Source organism: Cryptosporidium bovis, assembly GCF_009768925.1.
Source record: "Cryptosporidium bovis isolate 45015 chromosome Unknown contig_1, whole genome shotgun sequence".
In the NCBI taxonomy this organism is placed as follows: Eukaryota; Apicomplexa; class Conoidasida; order Eucoccidiorida; family Cryptosporidiidae; genus Cryptosporidium; species Cryptosporidium bovis.
Window position 1 is genome coordinate 448,827 of NW_027125030.1, and position 18,901 is coordinate 467,727.

The 18,901-nt window shown below is 24.4% G+C and overlaps 5 protein-coding genes across 5 annotated transcripts; 3 read left to right on the forward strand and 2 right to left on the reverse strand.

The window, feature by feature from the left end:
* Positions 1–594: 594 nt before the first annotated feature.
* FG379_000085 (uncharacterized protein) lies at positions 595–1,986 on the forward strand (the record flags this gene model as incomplete). Its single annotated transcript, XM_067326629.1, has 1 exon — positions 595–1,986. One exon carries the CDS (start codon positions 595–597, stop codon positions 1,984–1,986), a length of 1,392 nt encoding a protein of 463 aa, XP_067183039.1.
* A 475-nt stretch (positions 1,987–2,461) lies between these two features.
* On the forward strand, positions 2,462–2,749 carry FG379_000086 (uncharacterized protein; the record flags this gene model as incomplete). The annotated part of the gene is made up of 1 exon (XM_067326630.1): positions 2,462–2,749. One exon carries the CDS (start codon positions 2,462–2,464, stop codon positions 2,747–2,749), a length of 288 nt encoding a protein of 95 aa, XP_067183040.1.
* Positions 2,750–2,993: 244 nt separating this feature from the next.
* Positions 2,994–4,727, reverse strand: FG379_000087 (uncharacterized protein; the record flags this gene model as incomplete). Its single annotated transcript, XM_067326631.1, has 1 exon — positions 2,994–4,727. The coding sequence occupies one exon, from the start codon at positions 4,725–4,727 to the stop codon at positions 2,994–2,996; it is 1,734 nt and encodes a 577-aa protein (XP_067183041.1).
* A 913-nt stretch (positions 4,728–5,640) lies between these two features.
* Positions 5,641–6,771, forward strand: FG379_000088 (mitochondrial processing peptidase beta subunit; the record flags this gene model as incomplete). Its single annotated transcript, XM_067326632.1, has 1 exon — positions 5,641–6,771. The coding sequence occupies one exon, from the start codon at positions 5,641–5,643 to the stop codon at positions 6,769–6,771; it is 1,131 nt and encodes a 376-aa protein (XP_067183042.1).
* Positions 6,772–7,166: 395 nt separating this feature from the next.
* On the reverse strand, positions 7,167–18,512 carry FG379_000089 (uncharacterized protein; the record flags this gene model as incomplete). The annotated part of the gene is made up of 1 exon (XM_067326633.1): positions 7,167–18,512. The coding sequence occupies one exon, from the start codon at positions 18,510–18,512 to the stop codon at positions 7,167–7,169; it is 11,346 nt and encodes a 3,781-aa protein (XP_067183043.1).
* Positions 18,513–18,901: the final 389 nt, after the last annotated feature.

Here is an 18,901-nt window from a genome sequence, read left to right on the forward strand (position 1 = left end):
CATAAACATTAAAATAACGCATAATAATTTGGCAATTTCAAGTTATTATGTATACTTTTCACTTAATTACATGATTTTTCTTAATATCTGCAAAATATTATCCAATTTTAGCTTTGGGTTTGCTTATATTTTCCCCTTTTTCACTAGTTGTTCGCCATCATATACATTAATACATAATTTATCCCACCTATTGTTTCCAGGTCAATTTACATTTATAATAAGTCGCCCAAATAATTCCGCAAAATTGCAATGGTTTGCATGCATGCATTGCAAATCATCGCATTAATCATGCACATTTACTAATCCACATGAAATTAATAATAAATTTAATAAATATTGGTATCATAATTATAAGAAATAGGACAATAATAATAAATATTTGGTAGTTAAGTAAATTAATAATCGCAAACACTAAACGATAAATAAAATGAATATTGTGTATCACTTAATTTTTTTAAATGTAAAGCAAATAAAAACAGTAAACTAAAAAAGTGAATGAAATTATTTATAAGAATATTAGGGAATTTTTGTGGCAATAATTATTATTAGAAATAAGAACTTTGCAAGTACTAATAGGAAAAAAGTGTGTAAAAAATGATTACAGATAAACTGAGGGATTCAATTCCACTAAACAACGAAAAAGTTATGGTTGAACATGGTAATGTTGGAAAAATCATCGATAAACCAAATGAAAAATCAGCGACCGAGAATAAGATAAATAAAGAGTTAAGTAGATTTTCAAAAAATCTAAGTATAATTACAATTATCTCTGCACTACTTAATTTAATGTTAATAGGGATAGTTTTATTGGTAATAAACAACTTGGTAAATAATGCAATAAGTGAAAAATATAAGCAATTATATACAGAAAGAAAAGCATTTACAGCCTTTATGGAAAAACAGAGTCCAACAACTGTTTCTAATAAAAACAATAATAGTAGCAATAATAACAATCATTACAACGATAATCATAAAATTTATAATAAATACGATAATAAGTATAATAGTAATTTGAATAATGCAATAATTCCAAACAAAGGTGATGTAATGCCACTTCATTTGCTGTACAATGCACCAATAAGTAATTTAGAAAATATAGATTCAATCATATTTGAATTTGAGGAGGTTGATGAAAATAATAAGGGAAAAATATATCAAAATATGTATCATGTTGAATCAATAAGTAGAGAAATACCTATAGTAGACGAATACAAAGTAGAATCTGAAGCTATTTTAAAATTTAACCTTTCAGATAATAGCACACTTATATTAAGAAAGGAGAAAGCAATATTAACAGACAAATATGGCAATGAAATTTACCAAGTAACGTTTAATAGTGATAATGGCTTTGTAAATGGCAGTAACAACTCAGAAATTCACAAAGATAATTATCAAGTTGACAGATTATTACGAATGGAAAAACAAATTAATTCCGATGTTAACAATAACAATAGTTACAAGCAAGAATTATATAAAAATCAAAGCGGTTATTATGGTGATGACTTTGGCAAGAGAAAATTAATTTCTAGTAACTCGCATAAACACATTGCGTCACATTCACTTAAAACCCAAAGTGCATATATGGCAGCTGTATGTAAATATGGATGCGGTGAAATGGGAGTAACATACCCCTATTATTATCGTCCGTTTTTTGGATATGGATTCCCGTTACTTGGAACAGAGCCTTACTTCCAAAGTGGATATGGAGGAAATGTTGAGACAGCTATGAATAATAATATGTTCAACCCAGAATCATCCATTCCAAGACCTCCTGGAGTGCAAGGAACTCCATCAACATCACCTTTTTCTATGAACGAGAATCCCTATAACTACCCATACTCCGCCAGTCCAGGAGGTGGATATTATTATTACTATGTTTATCCCAATCCTACTTTGACTAACAATCAAGAAATATATGACCCAAACTATTACTATGAAGAAAATTATCAATATCGACCTGATTTAAATTCAACTGAGATACAGTAAACTAGATAAATACTCAACTGAATAACATGGCTTTGAGTATATTTGTAAACGATTTAGCCATTCTCTTTCTGTGGAGTTGTAAACTATATATTATTATGCGGTTTTAAGGCATATAATTGAAGTTTCATTGTTATTGCAACTATCATTACTATTACTCATTAATGATACGAAAACAAGAAATATATATACACAATCACTGTTCATGAAAAATGGCAATAAACACAATATTCTACTCCGATAAGTATAATGATAATATTAAAGTATAAGCAAACATATCTTTTCTCTTTTTGAAACAAAAAAATTAAATAAAACAACTGATACATGGGAATTATTAAGCGGTGTTTATTAATTACTTTCAAAATTACAGAAAACATTTACAAGAAATTAAATTAAAAAGATAAACTATAATTCAGATAATAATGACTATTACCAAATATTAATAATATTTGTAATAGCGACAATTAAAAAAGGCAAAATGGAAAACGCAAAAGATGTTGATACGTCTGTCCAAACAATACAGAAATTGCAGTTACTGCAAAATGCCTTAGAATCGCAAAAAATGATCGCAAACTTAACGTCTAGATGTTTTAAAAAGTGTGTCGCACCTCCATCTTTATTCCCATGGAGAAACAAAGGTAAACTTAATAAAAAAGAGAAAAGGTGTTTATGGAATTGTGCACAAAATTATTTACAATGCTATGAGTTTATTGGCGAGAAATCTAAAATTATTCAAGATAATGAAGAAAAATTAATGTTGGAATGAAATAGACTCATCATTTATTATTTTTAATTTATTTGTGTGTTATTTTGTTGTTTTTCTGTTTTTTATATTCTTTAATTATTACTTTTTTATAACTTGAATATTGTTTGGCAAATAATGATTTAAGGAAAAGAATTGATAATTTTCAGCTAATATATTTTTTCTTGAAATTCCATTTTTGTATTCAAAAACCGTTTGTGGTGTTAATATTAATCATTATTATAGCCATTCAGATACCATATCTTCTTTAATACTGTTTAGAATTAATGCATATATTCTCTTTCATGTACGGTTGGGAAGAGTATTTAATACTATTTAATGAATTTTCTAATGATTCAAATGCCCCTTTATATTTTAAATTCTCGTCATTAATGTCATTTTCTTCACTGTCAATTTTCAATTTCTCTACCTGTATTTCAATTTCATCCAATTCGTTCCCTATTTCCGGATACTCGGTAAATTCTACCATGCTATTATTGCAATTTGTTTTTTCCTCCAATATAAATATCTGATCCACTTGTTTACTCCCTATTTCAACTTGCAAATTCTCAATAATGATTTTATCATTGTTTTCGCTATTTCTATCATCTTCAATGTACAAATCTATAATTCTAACACCTTTTGCTTCATTTTCTTCATCAACTGTGTCAATAAAGTTCTCATTTCGAGCTTCATCTTCGTAATAACAACCTTCAAATTCAACCTCCTGACTGCCGTGAGAGCTTTTTGTATAGCTAATCTCCATATCAACACATTCTGTTTCAATAGACTCTCTTCCTAATTGTTTATCATCATTACTTGGAATATAGTTTTTAACATTAATATTACTTATTTGCTCAATACTTGCGCCTGAATTTTCATTCTTTTTATAATTAGAATTTGATATATCTTCTTTTGAATCAACGCCTATTCTGTCTATGTATCTTCCTTTATAATATCTAACTTTTTTCATATTGACCTCATTTTTTTTCCCCATAGAGTACCATATGGCCCCGATACTTGTTAATATTATTCCAACTGCTAGCTTATCAGTAAAAGGATTTCCAAATATAAAACAACCTAATATACACGTTATTAATTGTTTAACGTTACCTGCAATATTCATTGCTAATGGAGTAACAATAGATGAACTTTTCAGACTTAATACATTTAAAGCAAAAGCTAATATGCCAGATGTTGCTAGCAATAATGATAATATTGTCACGGATTCATTGTTGTCACCACTACTGTAGGTTATTTTCTCAATTAACTTCATTATCTTACTTGCCTCACCAAACGATATTGATAAAACTAGTAAGGTTAGTGATGCTATTGGACCTATATACATTAACATCTTTATAGAGCCTATTTTGTTATTATTCTCAACTTGTATTTTTTGTGCTACTATACCTTTCAAAGAAGATGCACAACAACTTAAAAATACCACCAACACCCCATATATACTTAACTCTGGTGTACTGTTTACGGTTATTGCTACCCCTATTATCACCAATACAACGGAAGGTAACTGCACCAAATGATACTTATGCTTGAAAAATAATACTCCTAATACCATTGTAAATAAGGGTATTGTTGTTCTTGCTACTTGATGAAGTGATATGGATGCTATCAACAATGAACTATTTGATAACCATATATTTATTGCTACTAATAAACTAAAAATCAATATACCTTTGTTTTCTGAATATTTTATACCATAACTTGTGTTGTCCTTGATACTGTTCCTCCATCTTTTATCTACACCTTTTGCATTCACCTCTATGATTTCTATCTCCCTTTCAGTTTTATATAGTGATATAACATATGTTAATATTGATACAGTTGTCATGTGCACCAACGATAACGTAATTGGGTATGGGAAATAATTTACCATTAACCATTTTGAGTATATTGTTACTATTAAACTTAAAACTAGCCATGATACAAATACCGTGTATTTTTTACTTAGTTCTTTTCTGCTTAATTCACTCCCTCTATCCATTTCTATTTACTCCTAGTAATTTATTAAATAGGAAAACACTTCTTATATATTAAGCTTTTATATTATATCTGTTTCTATTAATTAATCTTATTTATACTGTAGAATTTGATATATTATTCAGTTAAAGAGAAATATTCACACAAAAGCAAACTTGTTTTAAACAAACTTCTATTTGCCTTGCTTCTTAATCTACACACACTTATCTTATTTATCAGCTTCAATCCTAGTTTAATTCTATCGAAGTTTACTTACAAATTCCTTATCTACTTAGCCTTTCCTTGTTTGTTCTAATTGACTTTCTCTGGACTAGTAGCTAGATGGACAGTTTTCTTGTTTGAATTTACCACTCTCGTACATACAATAATATACATTTATATTTGCCTATCTTTGGCACTACTAATAGTTATTATACTAGTACTGGAGTTCGTATTTTTCGAATACAAACCTTTAAAAAAATTTGTTGATCAGTACTACAACTTCTGACAATTTTATATCTATTTTGTCATTTTACATTTAATACTATTTATTTATTCACCTCACATGCATTACTTTATTTTACACGTAATTTATTTTAAATTGCATGCAATTTTTAGTTAAACATACAATTTCCCAATTAAATTGCCTCCACATGTAATGCATTTATTTTATATTTAACGGACACCGTTTACGGCGCCAAAACATAAAAATTGTCTCGTAAAATACTAGAACAGGAATTAACTTTTAAATAAAAGATTTAAATATACAAATTAATCAATTAGTGTGAATGCACAAGTTTGTACGTAGATACAGTCTTTATATTTTTAATTAAGCAAAATAAGGAAATTGTTTATCATTAGGTTAATTTCTTGAATGATAATATTAGTGTCAATGTTTCGTATATAAACAAAATATCAGAAACTAGTTTTGTTTTAAGATGAGCTTGATTACTCTAAGAAACATTTTGAATATAACCAATACTGGAATTGGTTTTCCAAGCGTTTCTAGATTTCAAAACCTATTATATTCTAATAAAATAAATCATTTTTATAATAACTGCCATGGTGGCTATAAATACTACAGTAATAGCACACCCATTAAATACAGTAGTCCGGACTTTTCAATGTCTAAACTTTCAAATGGTATTAGAGTCGCTACGAAGAATATGGGAAATGATAATAAATCAAATTTTATTACTTTTGGACTATTTGTTGATAGTGGGGTTACAAAAGAAGATACTGGTAAAAATGGAGTTGCACACTTTCTTGAACATCTAATGTTTAAAGGAACATATAAAAGATCCAAAAAAGAAATAGAATCTGAAATTGAAAATTTAGGTGCTCATTTAAATGCATATACTTCCAGAGAACAAACGGTATACCAGATTAGGTGCTTTGTTAATGATGTACCAAAGTGCATGGATATTTTGAGTGATATCATTAAAAACTCAAAATTATGCAAAAAGTCAATTGAAAATGAAAGAGAGGTTATTATAAGAGAGATGGAAGAAGTGTATAAATCAGAAGAGGAAGCTATATTTGATGAATTGCACTCTGAATTTTACAAAAATAATTCACTTGGTAACACTATACTTGGGCCTAAAGAAAATATAATTAGTATAAACAGAAACGATCTGATTAACTACATTAGAAGTAACTACATACCGAATAACATGGTTATTCTTGCTGTAGGTAATATAGACCACGAATATTTTAAGGGAATTGCTAATCATTATTTTAATGACATTAATAGTAATGACAATAACAACTATAGCAGTACTAAAATTCATTGTTCTGAAAGAATTCCTGTTATTATACAAAAAAGGGGTAAACATGATGGGAAATTACATATTGCAATGGGCTATAATGGTTGTTCATTAAAGTCAATAGATTTGCCGAAACTAATGCTCCTGAAAATTATATTAGGTGAATACACTCTAAATGAACATAAAAATAATGATATTTATAATAGCTCCAATAACAAAATAACTCAAGGCATTATTTTTGATATTAAAAAATACATAGAATCCTTTGAAGTATTTAATACTTGCTATAAAGATACAGGTTAGTTGCTTTATTTTATTTTGAATTAAACAATGTTAATTGACCTTTTTTCTCTTAATAGGAATATTTGGTTGGTATATAAAGTGCAATAATAATATCAACAAACTCAATCAATTAGAAGTTAAAGAATTAACCAATAAAATTCATGATAGAATAAGGAATTTACATGCCAATATTACTGAAGAAGATTTAAAAAGAGCAAAAAGAATTTTATCTTACCAAATAGCATCCGTACATGAAAATAGTTTATATTTATTTGACGAAATAGGAAGAGATATTACCATTAATAAACGTTATATTGATGTTAATGAGAAGCTTAATCAAATCAAAAATATTAGTATTGATGAAATTAATAATATTATTGGTAAATATTTCAATTATAGTAATTTCAACTATATTGTCAGAAAATAACAGTATTTTCAACTAAAAAATGTTCAAATGATTTTAATATCAAAGTATTGAATATCTTATTTGTTATTTCTCTAATTTTATCTTTTGTTTTTTCAAAAGAATACTTATTATCACTTATATCATTATTATTCTTAATTAAAAAATATTTTCTTACATTGACTTCGTCCATATATGTAAATTTTATATCTTCAAATATCCAATCTAATCTATTGTATTCGCTCATCACGACGAATTTCGTATACATATTTATTAATACCAAAGTACCGTTATTGTAATTACTGTGTAATTTGTTTAATTGGGATGAACTATTTGTTGAAGATGGAGACGAAAATAATAATATTGATATTACTCTGTTTTGAATTTTATTGTCATTTTTACTATTGAATACAAAACTACTAAACTTTAATATCCTCTTTTTTTCCCAATATTTATAATATGTATATATTGCTTTATTAATAATATTGTTGGTGAATAATATTGTTTCAATTTGTTTTTTATCAGGTACTTTTATTTTTAATATAGGTAATGAATTGATGTAATTCCTTTCTATAGCTAAAGTTTTCGAAAAGTAATTATTTATAATATTATCTACACTCTTTTTGTTATAGTTAAGACTATATATTTTCATTAGTTGTATTTCTTTTTCTCTGTTTATATATTCATGTACCCTTTCTAATAACCCAATTACCTCATTCTTAACATTTTCATATCCTAATAAATTTATTTTATTATGTTCATTAGCATCTTTTTTTTTATTCTTTTTTGTATTGTATGAGGATAAAACAAAATTATCTGGTAATTCAAAACATAATATTTGATAATCATTATCATTTTCACAGTTATAGCAATCATCACATTCATTATCGGTTAAGATACCTATTAAGCCGTTTTTATCTATTAATTCGAATAATATAAATACAATATTATTTGTATTAGGTACTGATATTATTCTAAAGCTATAATCTTCCAATATTTCATTACTAATTAAAATATTATTTTGTATCGTTATTATTTGATTATGTGTCAATCTTAATTCTGATCTAACATTTATTTTGTATAATGGCATTATTAATTCATTATTTGGTATTTCAATGTTTTTATATAAGTTACTTATCCAATATATTGAATCTATGAATCGATCTATTAAATTGCTTAGATGTCTTTTTGAAATACTTTTATTATTGTAAGTATTAATATTAATATTTACTATATTGTTATAATTATTACTCAAATATATACTATCTCTTGAATTCCATATATTAAATAACAATATTATTGTCTTATTGATAATGAAATCATATATTATTCTTCTAAAATTCAATATTTCCATATAATTTAACATAGTATTTACCAATGAATTATTTATTACACCATTATCATCAATATTATAACAACTACTTAATATGTATATAATTCTTACCTTTTCATTAAATATTTTAATCATCAAACAAAGAGGTATTGAAATATTATTATCCACTATGTCTATCATATTTAAATATACACCATCATCAATATCACTTGTTAATTCGACGTCGTAATCTGAAACATTGAATTCATCGTTATTAAACTCTATTTTTAATCCATTCAATATACTTTTTAATATTGATATTTGATAATCATTTTCATTTGAGTATTTTTGGTAATTTCCCATATTATTGCTATTATATGAATAATTTAGTCTTATAAAATTCATTTCTTTTAAATAATCGTTTATTTTTGATATTAATTCTTTAATTATATATTTTATATGATATCTTGATTTGTTATAGCTATTAATATATGAAAAATTTTCAATCTCTTCTGAAAATAAACATAATCTTGATTTATTCTCAAGTGAATTATAATAAATTAACGACCTTTTATACCATGTTTTATTTATTAACATTTCTTCTTCTCTTTTCTTATGAATACCTTCTATTTCATCTACTTTTTTATCTTTATTAATACAAAAATTGTTATTTTTTTTCATTAATGTCATATTTATAATATCCAATGAAAATTTAAACAAAGTAATTAATAATAGTCTCAATGATGTATTTTCTGGATATAAAGAACAAAGTTTGCAATAATTTATATTATTATTTTTTATTTCTCTATTGTTATTTGATAATAATAATATTGCCTTATCCTTATCTGGATGCAATAATAAATTATGATCATACTCATTATTTATTACATTGTTAATGTAACTCTTTAAATTATTATGTGAATTTTGAAGGTATACTAATATACTGTAATATACTAGTTTACCAATATTATTAGATTTTAAGTTATTCTTGAATTTTTTATTCAAATAAAAGAGCTTATTGCAATTTATTTGATAGTTTTCTATATTTTTTTTTAAAAAATTTATTATTTGTTGATATCTAAACAATATATTGCTCTTACTTACTTGAGATATAATACTTGTTCTATATACACTTGAAAATTCACTAGGTATTCTTACAGAAAAGTTATCCAAAATAAATTGAAATACATTCATCCATAAATGATATTTTAAATAATAATCACACCATCTTTTCATTAATTTTATTGAATTTAATTTTATTACCAAATTTAATGTTGATGGATAATTCAATAAGTTATTATTGTCTATTATATTATTGTCTACATCAAAATCTAATACTTTTCCCATTTCTATATTTGGGATTATAATGTCTTCTACTTTTATCCTGTTTATTTTAAATATTAACGTTTTTTCTTTGATATATAAATCTTTTGGTAACTTAAAGTAATTACTGACACTATACTCATCTCTTCCATTCATATTCAATATTTTACTTAATATTTTCAGTGGTATTCCACATATTTTCGGATTATCATTCACCATTTTTACTTGTTCTATATTAATATTATTAAAATCATTTTCTCCATCTACAGATGACTTTATTCTTTTATCATAATATATTAAAGATGATAAATCAAACATAACAATGCACTTTTTATCATGTAGCTTATAATAATTATTCCATATTATTAATTGAAAGTACCATATTACTTTTATTGAAGTAGTGTAAAAATACTCCTTTATTAATGTATTTATTCTCTCTTTAATGAATAATGGTATATCCCATCCAATAAATAATATATTATCTGGGTTCACATCAATAAATAATACGTTATTTAATAATCCTTTATCATCATTTGAATGAATATGAAATGCAATACATGGTCTTTGTTTTCCTCCTGAAAAATTGAAAATTGATTCGAATATTTTAAAATCACTATCATAATTATTATCAATTTTATCATCATTGTTATCATTTTTGTATAGTAAATCTAACCAATTTTCTATTTCATTTTCACTAATATTATCTAAATTAATATAACTTAACTTTGATTTATAATGTAATATGTGCCAGCCGTGTTCATTTACTAATGTTTTCTCATCATTCAAATTGCTATTTGAATATTTTATCTGAATATAACAATTTGAATTTTCTCCATTAGTGTCATTATTATCATGTATTACTTCATTCATAATGTCTATATCTTTATTGTCGTGTATTATTAATGTATAGCCTGAAACAACACATTTAAACAAATGTTCATTTTTTTTGACTTGAATTTCATTAAAAATCTCTAATTCTCTTTTTAGTTTCATTAATATATTTTTTATACTCCATGAAGGTAAATACATCTTTATATTGTTTTCACTGTTTATCTTTGTAACATCAATTTTTGAATTTGTTGATTGTATTGTTGGAGTTGAAAAATAATCCATAAATGTTTTTGTATTACAATATATCGTATCTCTTATTTTTGAATATTTCTTGAGAATGCTTCTATACTTTATTATTAATTTAAAGCAATTATGCATATTTTCTCTATATTTATGTATATCACCTATTGTTTTCCCATAATAATCATAATAGTTGACTCTATTATCTATATTATTATCATTTTCTATAATTATTTTGAATTTTAATAATGATTCTAATAATACAATATTAAATAATGATAAAATAAATTCTATCAATGAATTTAGCCTAAAACTGTTGTGTGTTTCCTTATTTATTTCATTAAATTCTATGTTTTTGTAGTCTATATCAACACCAACATAAATACATGGAATCATATAAACTGTATTATTATTGCCTATTTTAGCATTAGAAATCACTGGTTTTATATTTATTTGGTCAGACAATAAATGTATCGGTAAGTTATTTTGAATTTGAAGTATTCTTTTATCGCAACCACGAATAATTTTCCATGAATTATTGTTACTTATATTTTCATCGCTTTTTTCAATATGTATTAATTCTAAAATATTATCAAAGTCCCAAAAATTGTTAGGTAATCTATTAATATCTTCGCTATTTAACTTTATAAAATAGTCTTTTAATTTTGAATCTAAATTCAAACATTCGCCACCTATTTTCTCTCCTCCTGCCCATGGATCTTCTTTATTTAATATATAACCATTTATTCCAGAAAATAGTGATATATGCATCTTGCAATTATTCAATTCTGAGTGTTTATTATTATTACCGTCACTATATAAAGAATCAATATTAACATTAATTCCTTTTTCGCTATCATTAAATTCAATTCCAAATTCAGTTAGTACTTTTCTAATAATGACATATAAACTCTCACAATTAAATAATATTGTTTTATTTTGTATAGCATTCCATATAAAAATGCTGATATAATTATGATAGACTGAATTAAATTTCAATATTAAAGATATCTGTTGTTTTGAGTTATTGTCATTTTCAATAGATATGTCATTGTTTATTTTATACTCTCGAAATTCATTTATATTCACTCCACTTAATGATTTTTTATTATTACTTTTCCAAAATTGCCAAAAATTTTTAATTGAAAATCTTAAATATTTGTAAAAATAAATTCTTGTATTTTTTGTTGGTTTTTTTTTTCCAAAGAAAGATAGTGATATACCTATTTTTTGCTTCTTTTTTATTAAAGAGTTATAATTATTGTAATAATTATAATTCATTTCACTGTGAGAATCATCAATATTTGTTGTATCTATTAATTTATAGTCAGGTTTCACCAAAAATAATGAACCTATACCTAATTTTATTGGCGATGTAGTTACATCTTCTGAATATAATAACCAATATTTAGGATATATCAAATTTATAAATGTGTTATCTGACATATTCCCTAAGTCCTTTTTTTGAAATAATTTCTTAATGCTTATATTAAAACAATCATTATTAGTTGTATTACTTTCATTAAATACTAAATTATTGTCTAGTTTAAATAAACTATCAATTAATTGTACATCATATAATTCATAAGGTATTTCAACATAAATTTCATCATATTTATTTAGCCAAAAGGTATAAATAGGAATTTCAACTTCACTGCCATCCCATAATATAACCTTTCCGGGTTTTTCATAGTATTGTGGACTTATTTTTTTACTTTGTGTTTTAATCTTGATATTATTATAATTAATTTTATAATAATTAGGTGTTAAACCATATGGTATTTCATATAAACTGCTTTCTGTCGATAATATTGGTCCAAACACTTTATTCTGTTCAATAGAAGATAATATTGATATTTCACTATTAAGCTTATTATCATTATTTTTCAATGCAAGTGATTCCTCTTCCGATATAAGTGTTGGTATTATTAGTGAGCTTACTTTTTTCGATACTGTTACATTTTGTAATAGAAAGTCACATGTAGCATCCTTCCATAGGTCTAAAAACCTATTTTGTGTAATTGAAAATAAAAATGAAATAATGCTTTCAAATTGACCTTTACAAATTTTAAAATCACATAATTTACATTTAAATCTTTTATTCATGCTCAAGTATTTACCTGATAATAATGAAGACGGCAAATAAATGTTTATTCTTATTTTTAATAATTTTTCTTTATTCATTATTTTTGAAGGTTTAAATATTTCTATTAATATCCTCATGTGATTTATTACATCATTAATATAATTCATATTTATTTTATCTTTATATTTTGTCATATTTGAAATAAATATTTCCTCCGGTATTTTGTAACCCTTCCACAACAAAATTAAATTGGGTTCCCTTTTTAATGGTATGTAATCTAATAAAGAAGACAACAAATTGAATAACGTCATATAATTGCTGTATTTTGTTGATGACTTTAACATTGTAATTTGAATATCCGAATGATATACTACTGAAGATGAATAATAACTATTATTATCGTTATTAATTGTCAAATTAACATCATCACTATATATATATTCTTTTTGTTTCCAATCTATTTTTTTTGAGTTATAAAAACCTTCTAGAAGCATATCTCTACCAACAAATGAAAATGTTTCGATAATATTAAAATTGTTCTTGTTAATATTGTTATTTCTATGAACAATAGATTGTTCTGTTGTCATATCGATAATCCATGACAAAAATATCTTCTTAAACTCTATAATAAAATCCTCTCTAATGCAGTTCACTACAACTCCTCTTTCTACATCTGTTAATCTATCATTGTTATGTTCTTTATCTAGTGATGAATAAAATGTCACTTTTAATTCTATACAATCATTCTTAAAATCATTAATTAAATAATAGGATATTAAAAAATGAAACCAATTTAGTTTTTTATTTTTATTTTCATTCAATTCACCATTTATATTTTCCATCCAAAATTGTTTATTTTCGTCCTGATTTAAATTAATATTATTTTTGTTATTTATCAAAGATACTATAATCATTATATTTTCGCTTTTTTCTTTTGACGACTGTAACAACCCACAAAATATTATAAAATCACTCAAATCTGTATCATCAAAATGTATTAATTTTAACTTTAGTAAATTTTTAATACGAAATTTTAGCTCTGTTTCCATATAAATCGCAAATTTATTTAATTCCAATATACTATTCTTATCATAACTCCTATATTTATTTAACAGTACTTTTTTAAACTTGTCGAGATTTACAAAGATGTTGTTAATTTTACAAGTTAAATATTCACATTTCTCATTTATTATTCCATCATCAATATATTTTGAATCAATATTAAAATTAACTACTGAAGGAATCAATGAATTCTTTTTTTTATATTTAATGCTGTCCATTTCATTATGGCGTTGTATCTTTGCTATTTCAGCAGCACATAATGGTATACCTAATAAGTAATATCTACTTATTGTCTTAAACTTAACTATATTCCAAATATCTTTAACCCTAGAAACAAATAATTCGATATAATTCTTTATTTTTAGTGTTTTTTTATAATCCACATTCAAATCATAGTCATCCTTTTTATTTGTAACTCCGTATGGTAAGTTATTATAAGAACAAAAATATATGCCTAGTAATGATTTTTTTAATCCGCTAACATTCGATTTAACCAATTTGATATGTGTAATTATAATAAAATCCGGAAATCTTGTTTTCGCTCCTCCATTTACTATTTTTCTGTTTTGATGATAATCTTTTAATGATGACTCATCATTGTTGTTAAACAAATCATTATCATTAACAAAAAGTATCATATACCATTCATTGTCATGAACTCTTACAGATTTATCTATAACTTTGGATAATTTATATAAAAATTTTTCAAATGAACTTTCCGAAACCCCATCAATATATTTTTTTAAAAGTTCACTATCTTTTTTTCTTGAAAATGAACCAAATGATTCAAAATTAATACAACCTACTTCTATTAATGGTATTTCTATTAAATATAGTGGTTTATAATTATTTATAAAATTTTTGTTTAAATCAGCATTATCATCAACAATGATATGACGATAATCAAAATATTTTGATTGGAATAAATTATGATAAGTTAGAAACAATGCTGATATATCTCTTATAGTCAACAAAACTCTATTGTTGTTACCATAAAATGATTTGTTTTTAATAATTCTCCTATTTTTTTGATAATTAAATGCCTCATTTAAGTCTATTATTTCACCTTTTGTACTATTCTCGTATGATGTTGAATTTGATGAGGTCTTGTTTAATTCTGCAATATTATTATCATTATTATTTGTATTAATATCCTTATTATAGCCATTATACTCGTTTTTGGAACATTTATTATCACAGTTGCTATCATATAAATTTTTATTCCCATTGATTTCATCGAGTACTTTTTCATTAATTTTTGAAGACTTAAATAGGCTTATTTCTGAAATATATTCCTTATTATTGCCATCCTTGTTATTATTATTAATATTATTTCCGCTATAATCATTTCCATTATTATTACCACTGTTATTTTTACCAGTACTATTGATGTCATTGTCATCCTCATTTATAGAATGATTATTGCTCTCATTGATACTGTGATTATTAATTTTGACTTTTTTACCTATTAAATATTTATTTTTGGAGTTACTGACCATATTATCATAATATACACTTGTAATTGTAGCGATGTTTTCATTGCTCTGATTAATAGATAATTTTCCATTATTGTTATTTAAACCATTACAATCATCTTTTTTTAGTACTATTATACTGTTTCCATTATGATAATAGGTAACTTCTTTTTTTCTAAGATGACTTGATTTATATAAATATTCAATAAGTGATGTTGTATGAATAATTTTATTATCCTGATTTTGGACGATATTTACATATTTTGAGAATAATGCATTAATAACATCTTGATTTAAATAATTCAAAGAGTTTATCATATAAAATTTACAGGTTAATTTAATTCCATTTCTCTCATTTTCAAATCCTATTGAAATTTCGTATACAAGTACAGACTTGGAACAAATATCGTTCGTTTTTTCATCAACAAATTTAAACCAACTTGAACAAAACTCTTTTTTTGTCTTGTTTTTAAATAATAACGACCAACCATCAATTTCCCTTGAATGAGAAATAATAGATATAATTTTATGATTCAAAGATGAATATTCCAATTCATTTAGGAAGTGAGCATTTTTGTTATCATCATCACTCAAATTACCGATACTATCAACGTAATTCTTATTCTTAAAGTTATTTATCGTATCTCCTATCTTACTTTTTTGATTATTAAAATCATTATCCTGATTTTTAAAGCTCGTAAATATATCTTTTCTATTATTTTCTTCATTTATACTGGAGTTATTATTTACATCGTTTTTATTAATGTTGTGTTTATTGTTACTTCCATTCCATAATAGGTAACTCCAAGACTTTGTTTTAATTAGCTTTTCAAACATAGAACAAATTAAATTTTTATATTTGAAAGAAATTTGTATTAGACCTAGAGTGTGGTCGTTAGTTGCAATAGTTCCAATACTTTTTATATTATTAATAAAAAAATCAAAATAATCATTGCAATAATCTGGATTATGACCATAAAATAAAAGCTCAAATTTAACTATAGATGTTTTAATTTTATAATTGGCACTTTCATCATTATTTGTTGAAAACCTATCAATTACTAGCCAAATTATATAGTTATTGATAGAGTTTATTTGAATAGTTTTATTCAATTTTGATATTCTTTTTGTAATTTCCCATGATTTAAGCACCGACAAAATATTAATATCTTTAAATTTTTTATTATTTATTGGCTCCAGTTTGTTTGTAATTTTGAAGTATATCACTTTACCATTTATTTTTTTGTTATTTTCACTATTAAAATCATTATTCATATAAAATAGCTTAAATCCTAGATTGCCTATTACCTGAATAAAACTGTCCCAGGAAGCTGCAAAAAAATCATTACTATCTTTAAACAAAACATTTTTGTCTTCCTTAAGAATTAATTTTGTACCTAAACGAATCATATATGGTAAAGATAACTCGCTTAATTTTATTGAATTATCTTCCCCCAAACTGTTTTCAACAGAAATTATTTCAAATATATTATCTAGAATACATATTCTATGTATATAATATAATATTTTTTTAATTAAGTAATTTTTTTTATTATAATTGGTAAAATTCTCATTTCTATTGATAAAATCCTTACTTTCTAATTTACTTTTTATTAATTCAAAATCATTTGTATTAAAAATCATATTATCTTCAATAAAAACAGTAATGGTCCAATACTCATTTGAACAATTGTAACTACTTATTAGAGACCCAATTCGAACAAGCTTAGTAAATTGTGAAATTGCAAAAACAGGCAATTTCATTTCAAATTCATCATTAATTAACTTAAATCCATTATTTATCCTGTTAAAAACGAGTTCTATAAGAGAAATTTTTTCCTTTTCAATTCTATATTTAAATACTTCCACTTTATTAGCGTTAAAATTATCGAATTCAATATCACATACTGGTTTTAGATCACTTATCGAGCTGTAAACTAATTCCAAAGCTATTTCTCTTTTATTTAAATCGTTCAATGTTACGTCTGTTCTGATCAGCATTGAATTACTGGAATTAACAATGAAATTAAAAATATCAATTGATTTAGTTTGTCCAATAGAAGAATCATCAAATCCTGACTCTAATTCTTCCATAATAATAAAATGCAATTTAATGTCAAATCTTAAACAATATTTCATAATTTCTGTATCCAATGAGAAAATCGATGAGCCTTTCTCTCCTGTTATCTTTGATATGATCACACCATTTGTTAAAATAACTATGGAATTTGAATAGAAATTACATATTGAATTTAAATATTCCATAAATTCAAGGTCCCAACGTTTCTCATTTAAAGCTACTTTTCCTTGTTTTTCTTTATCCCAACTATTCATGAATTGAACAATCTCATTTATGAGATAATCTGTTATATAATCAATTGATTTATTTACATCTAAAAGGTTCACTTCATTAAGTAACATTTGAAACCACGATTTTTCACTTTCAATTCCAAATAAAAGAAATGAAAACTTAACTTCTATTTTATATTTGTCACTATTATTATTATTATGCATGCAGACTAACTCATTAACCTCCTTAAGTATGTTTTCTATGCTTGATAAAAAACCATTTATCCAAGTGTCTAAAAACTCATTAAACTTAAAGTAATCTATATTCATTAATAGTGAACTCAAATCTAATATAAATATAATGTGCATGTACTTTCCTATTTTACTTATTAATGTGGATGCACCGGTATACAATGTAATTAAATTATTATTAAAATTACATACATCTGTTGATTGACTGATTCGTTTTCCCAAAATATAATATATAGACAAAGGATTCGGAATAATTGAATTATTAACTATTCTAAATAATGTATAATCATTAAATCCATTCTCACTAGTCCTATTTGTTTTTGTGTATTTCTCAATGATTACTTTAAGTTCATCACTATTCTGTTTTCCATCGTATTCAGGTATAAATAAGGATGCTTTAAGAGATATTTTTAGTAACTTTAAAAATATGTTTGGTATTTTTCCAGAGCAAAAACATATTTCTAGGCATTCAGAAAAATAACTTTCCATTTTTTCCTTTGTTATTATTTAATCTTCATATAATTAATTAATCCTTAATAATATAAAGTTAAATATCAATATAATTATTGAATTTATATATTTAAATATACAATAAAATCACACAAATTAATTAATATAAATCAAAAATAATTATTGGCATATTTGCAATGCTATATAACATAAAATAGGTAGTATTCAAATATAAAAGGTACCCAACAATAGCCATGTTATAATCATCTTTCTGTATTATATGATATGTAAATTTGCATATTATACTTTTTCTTTCTTTTAACACACTAAGCTTGTTTACCCTCTGAAAAATAATTGAATATTGTCTCCTAAATTAGTTGTAAATTGTTATATCGAGATCAAAAAAGAAACAGGCGGGAACTGTTGCC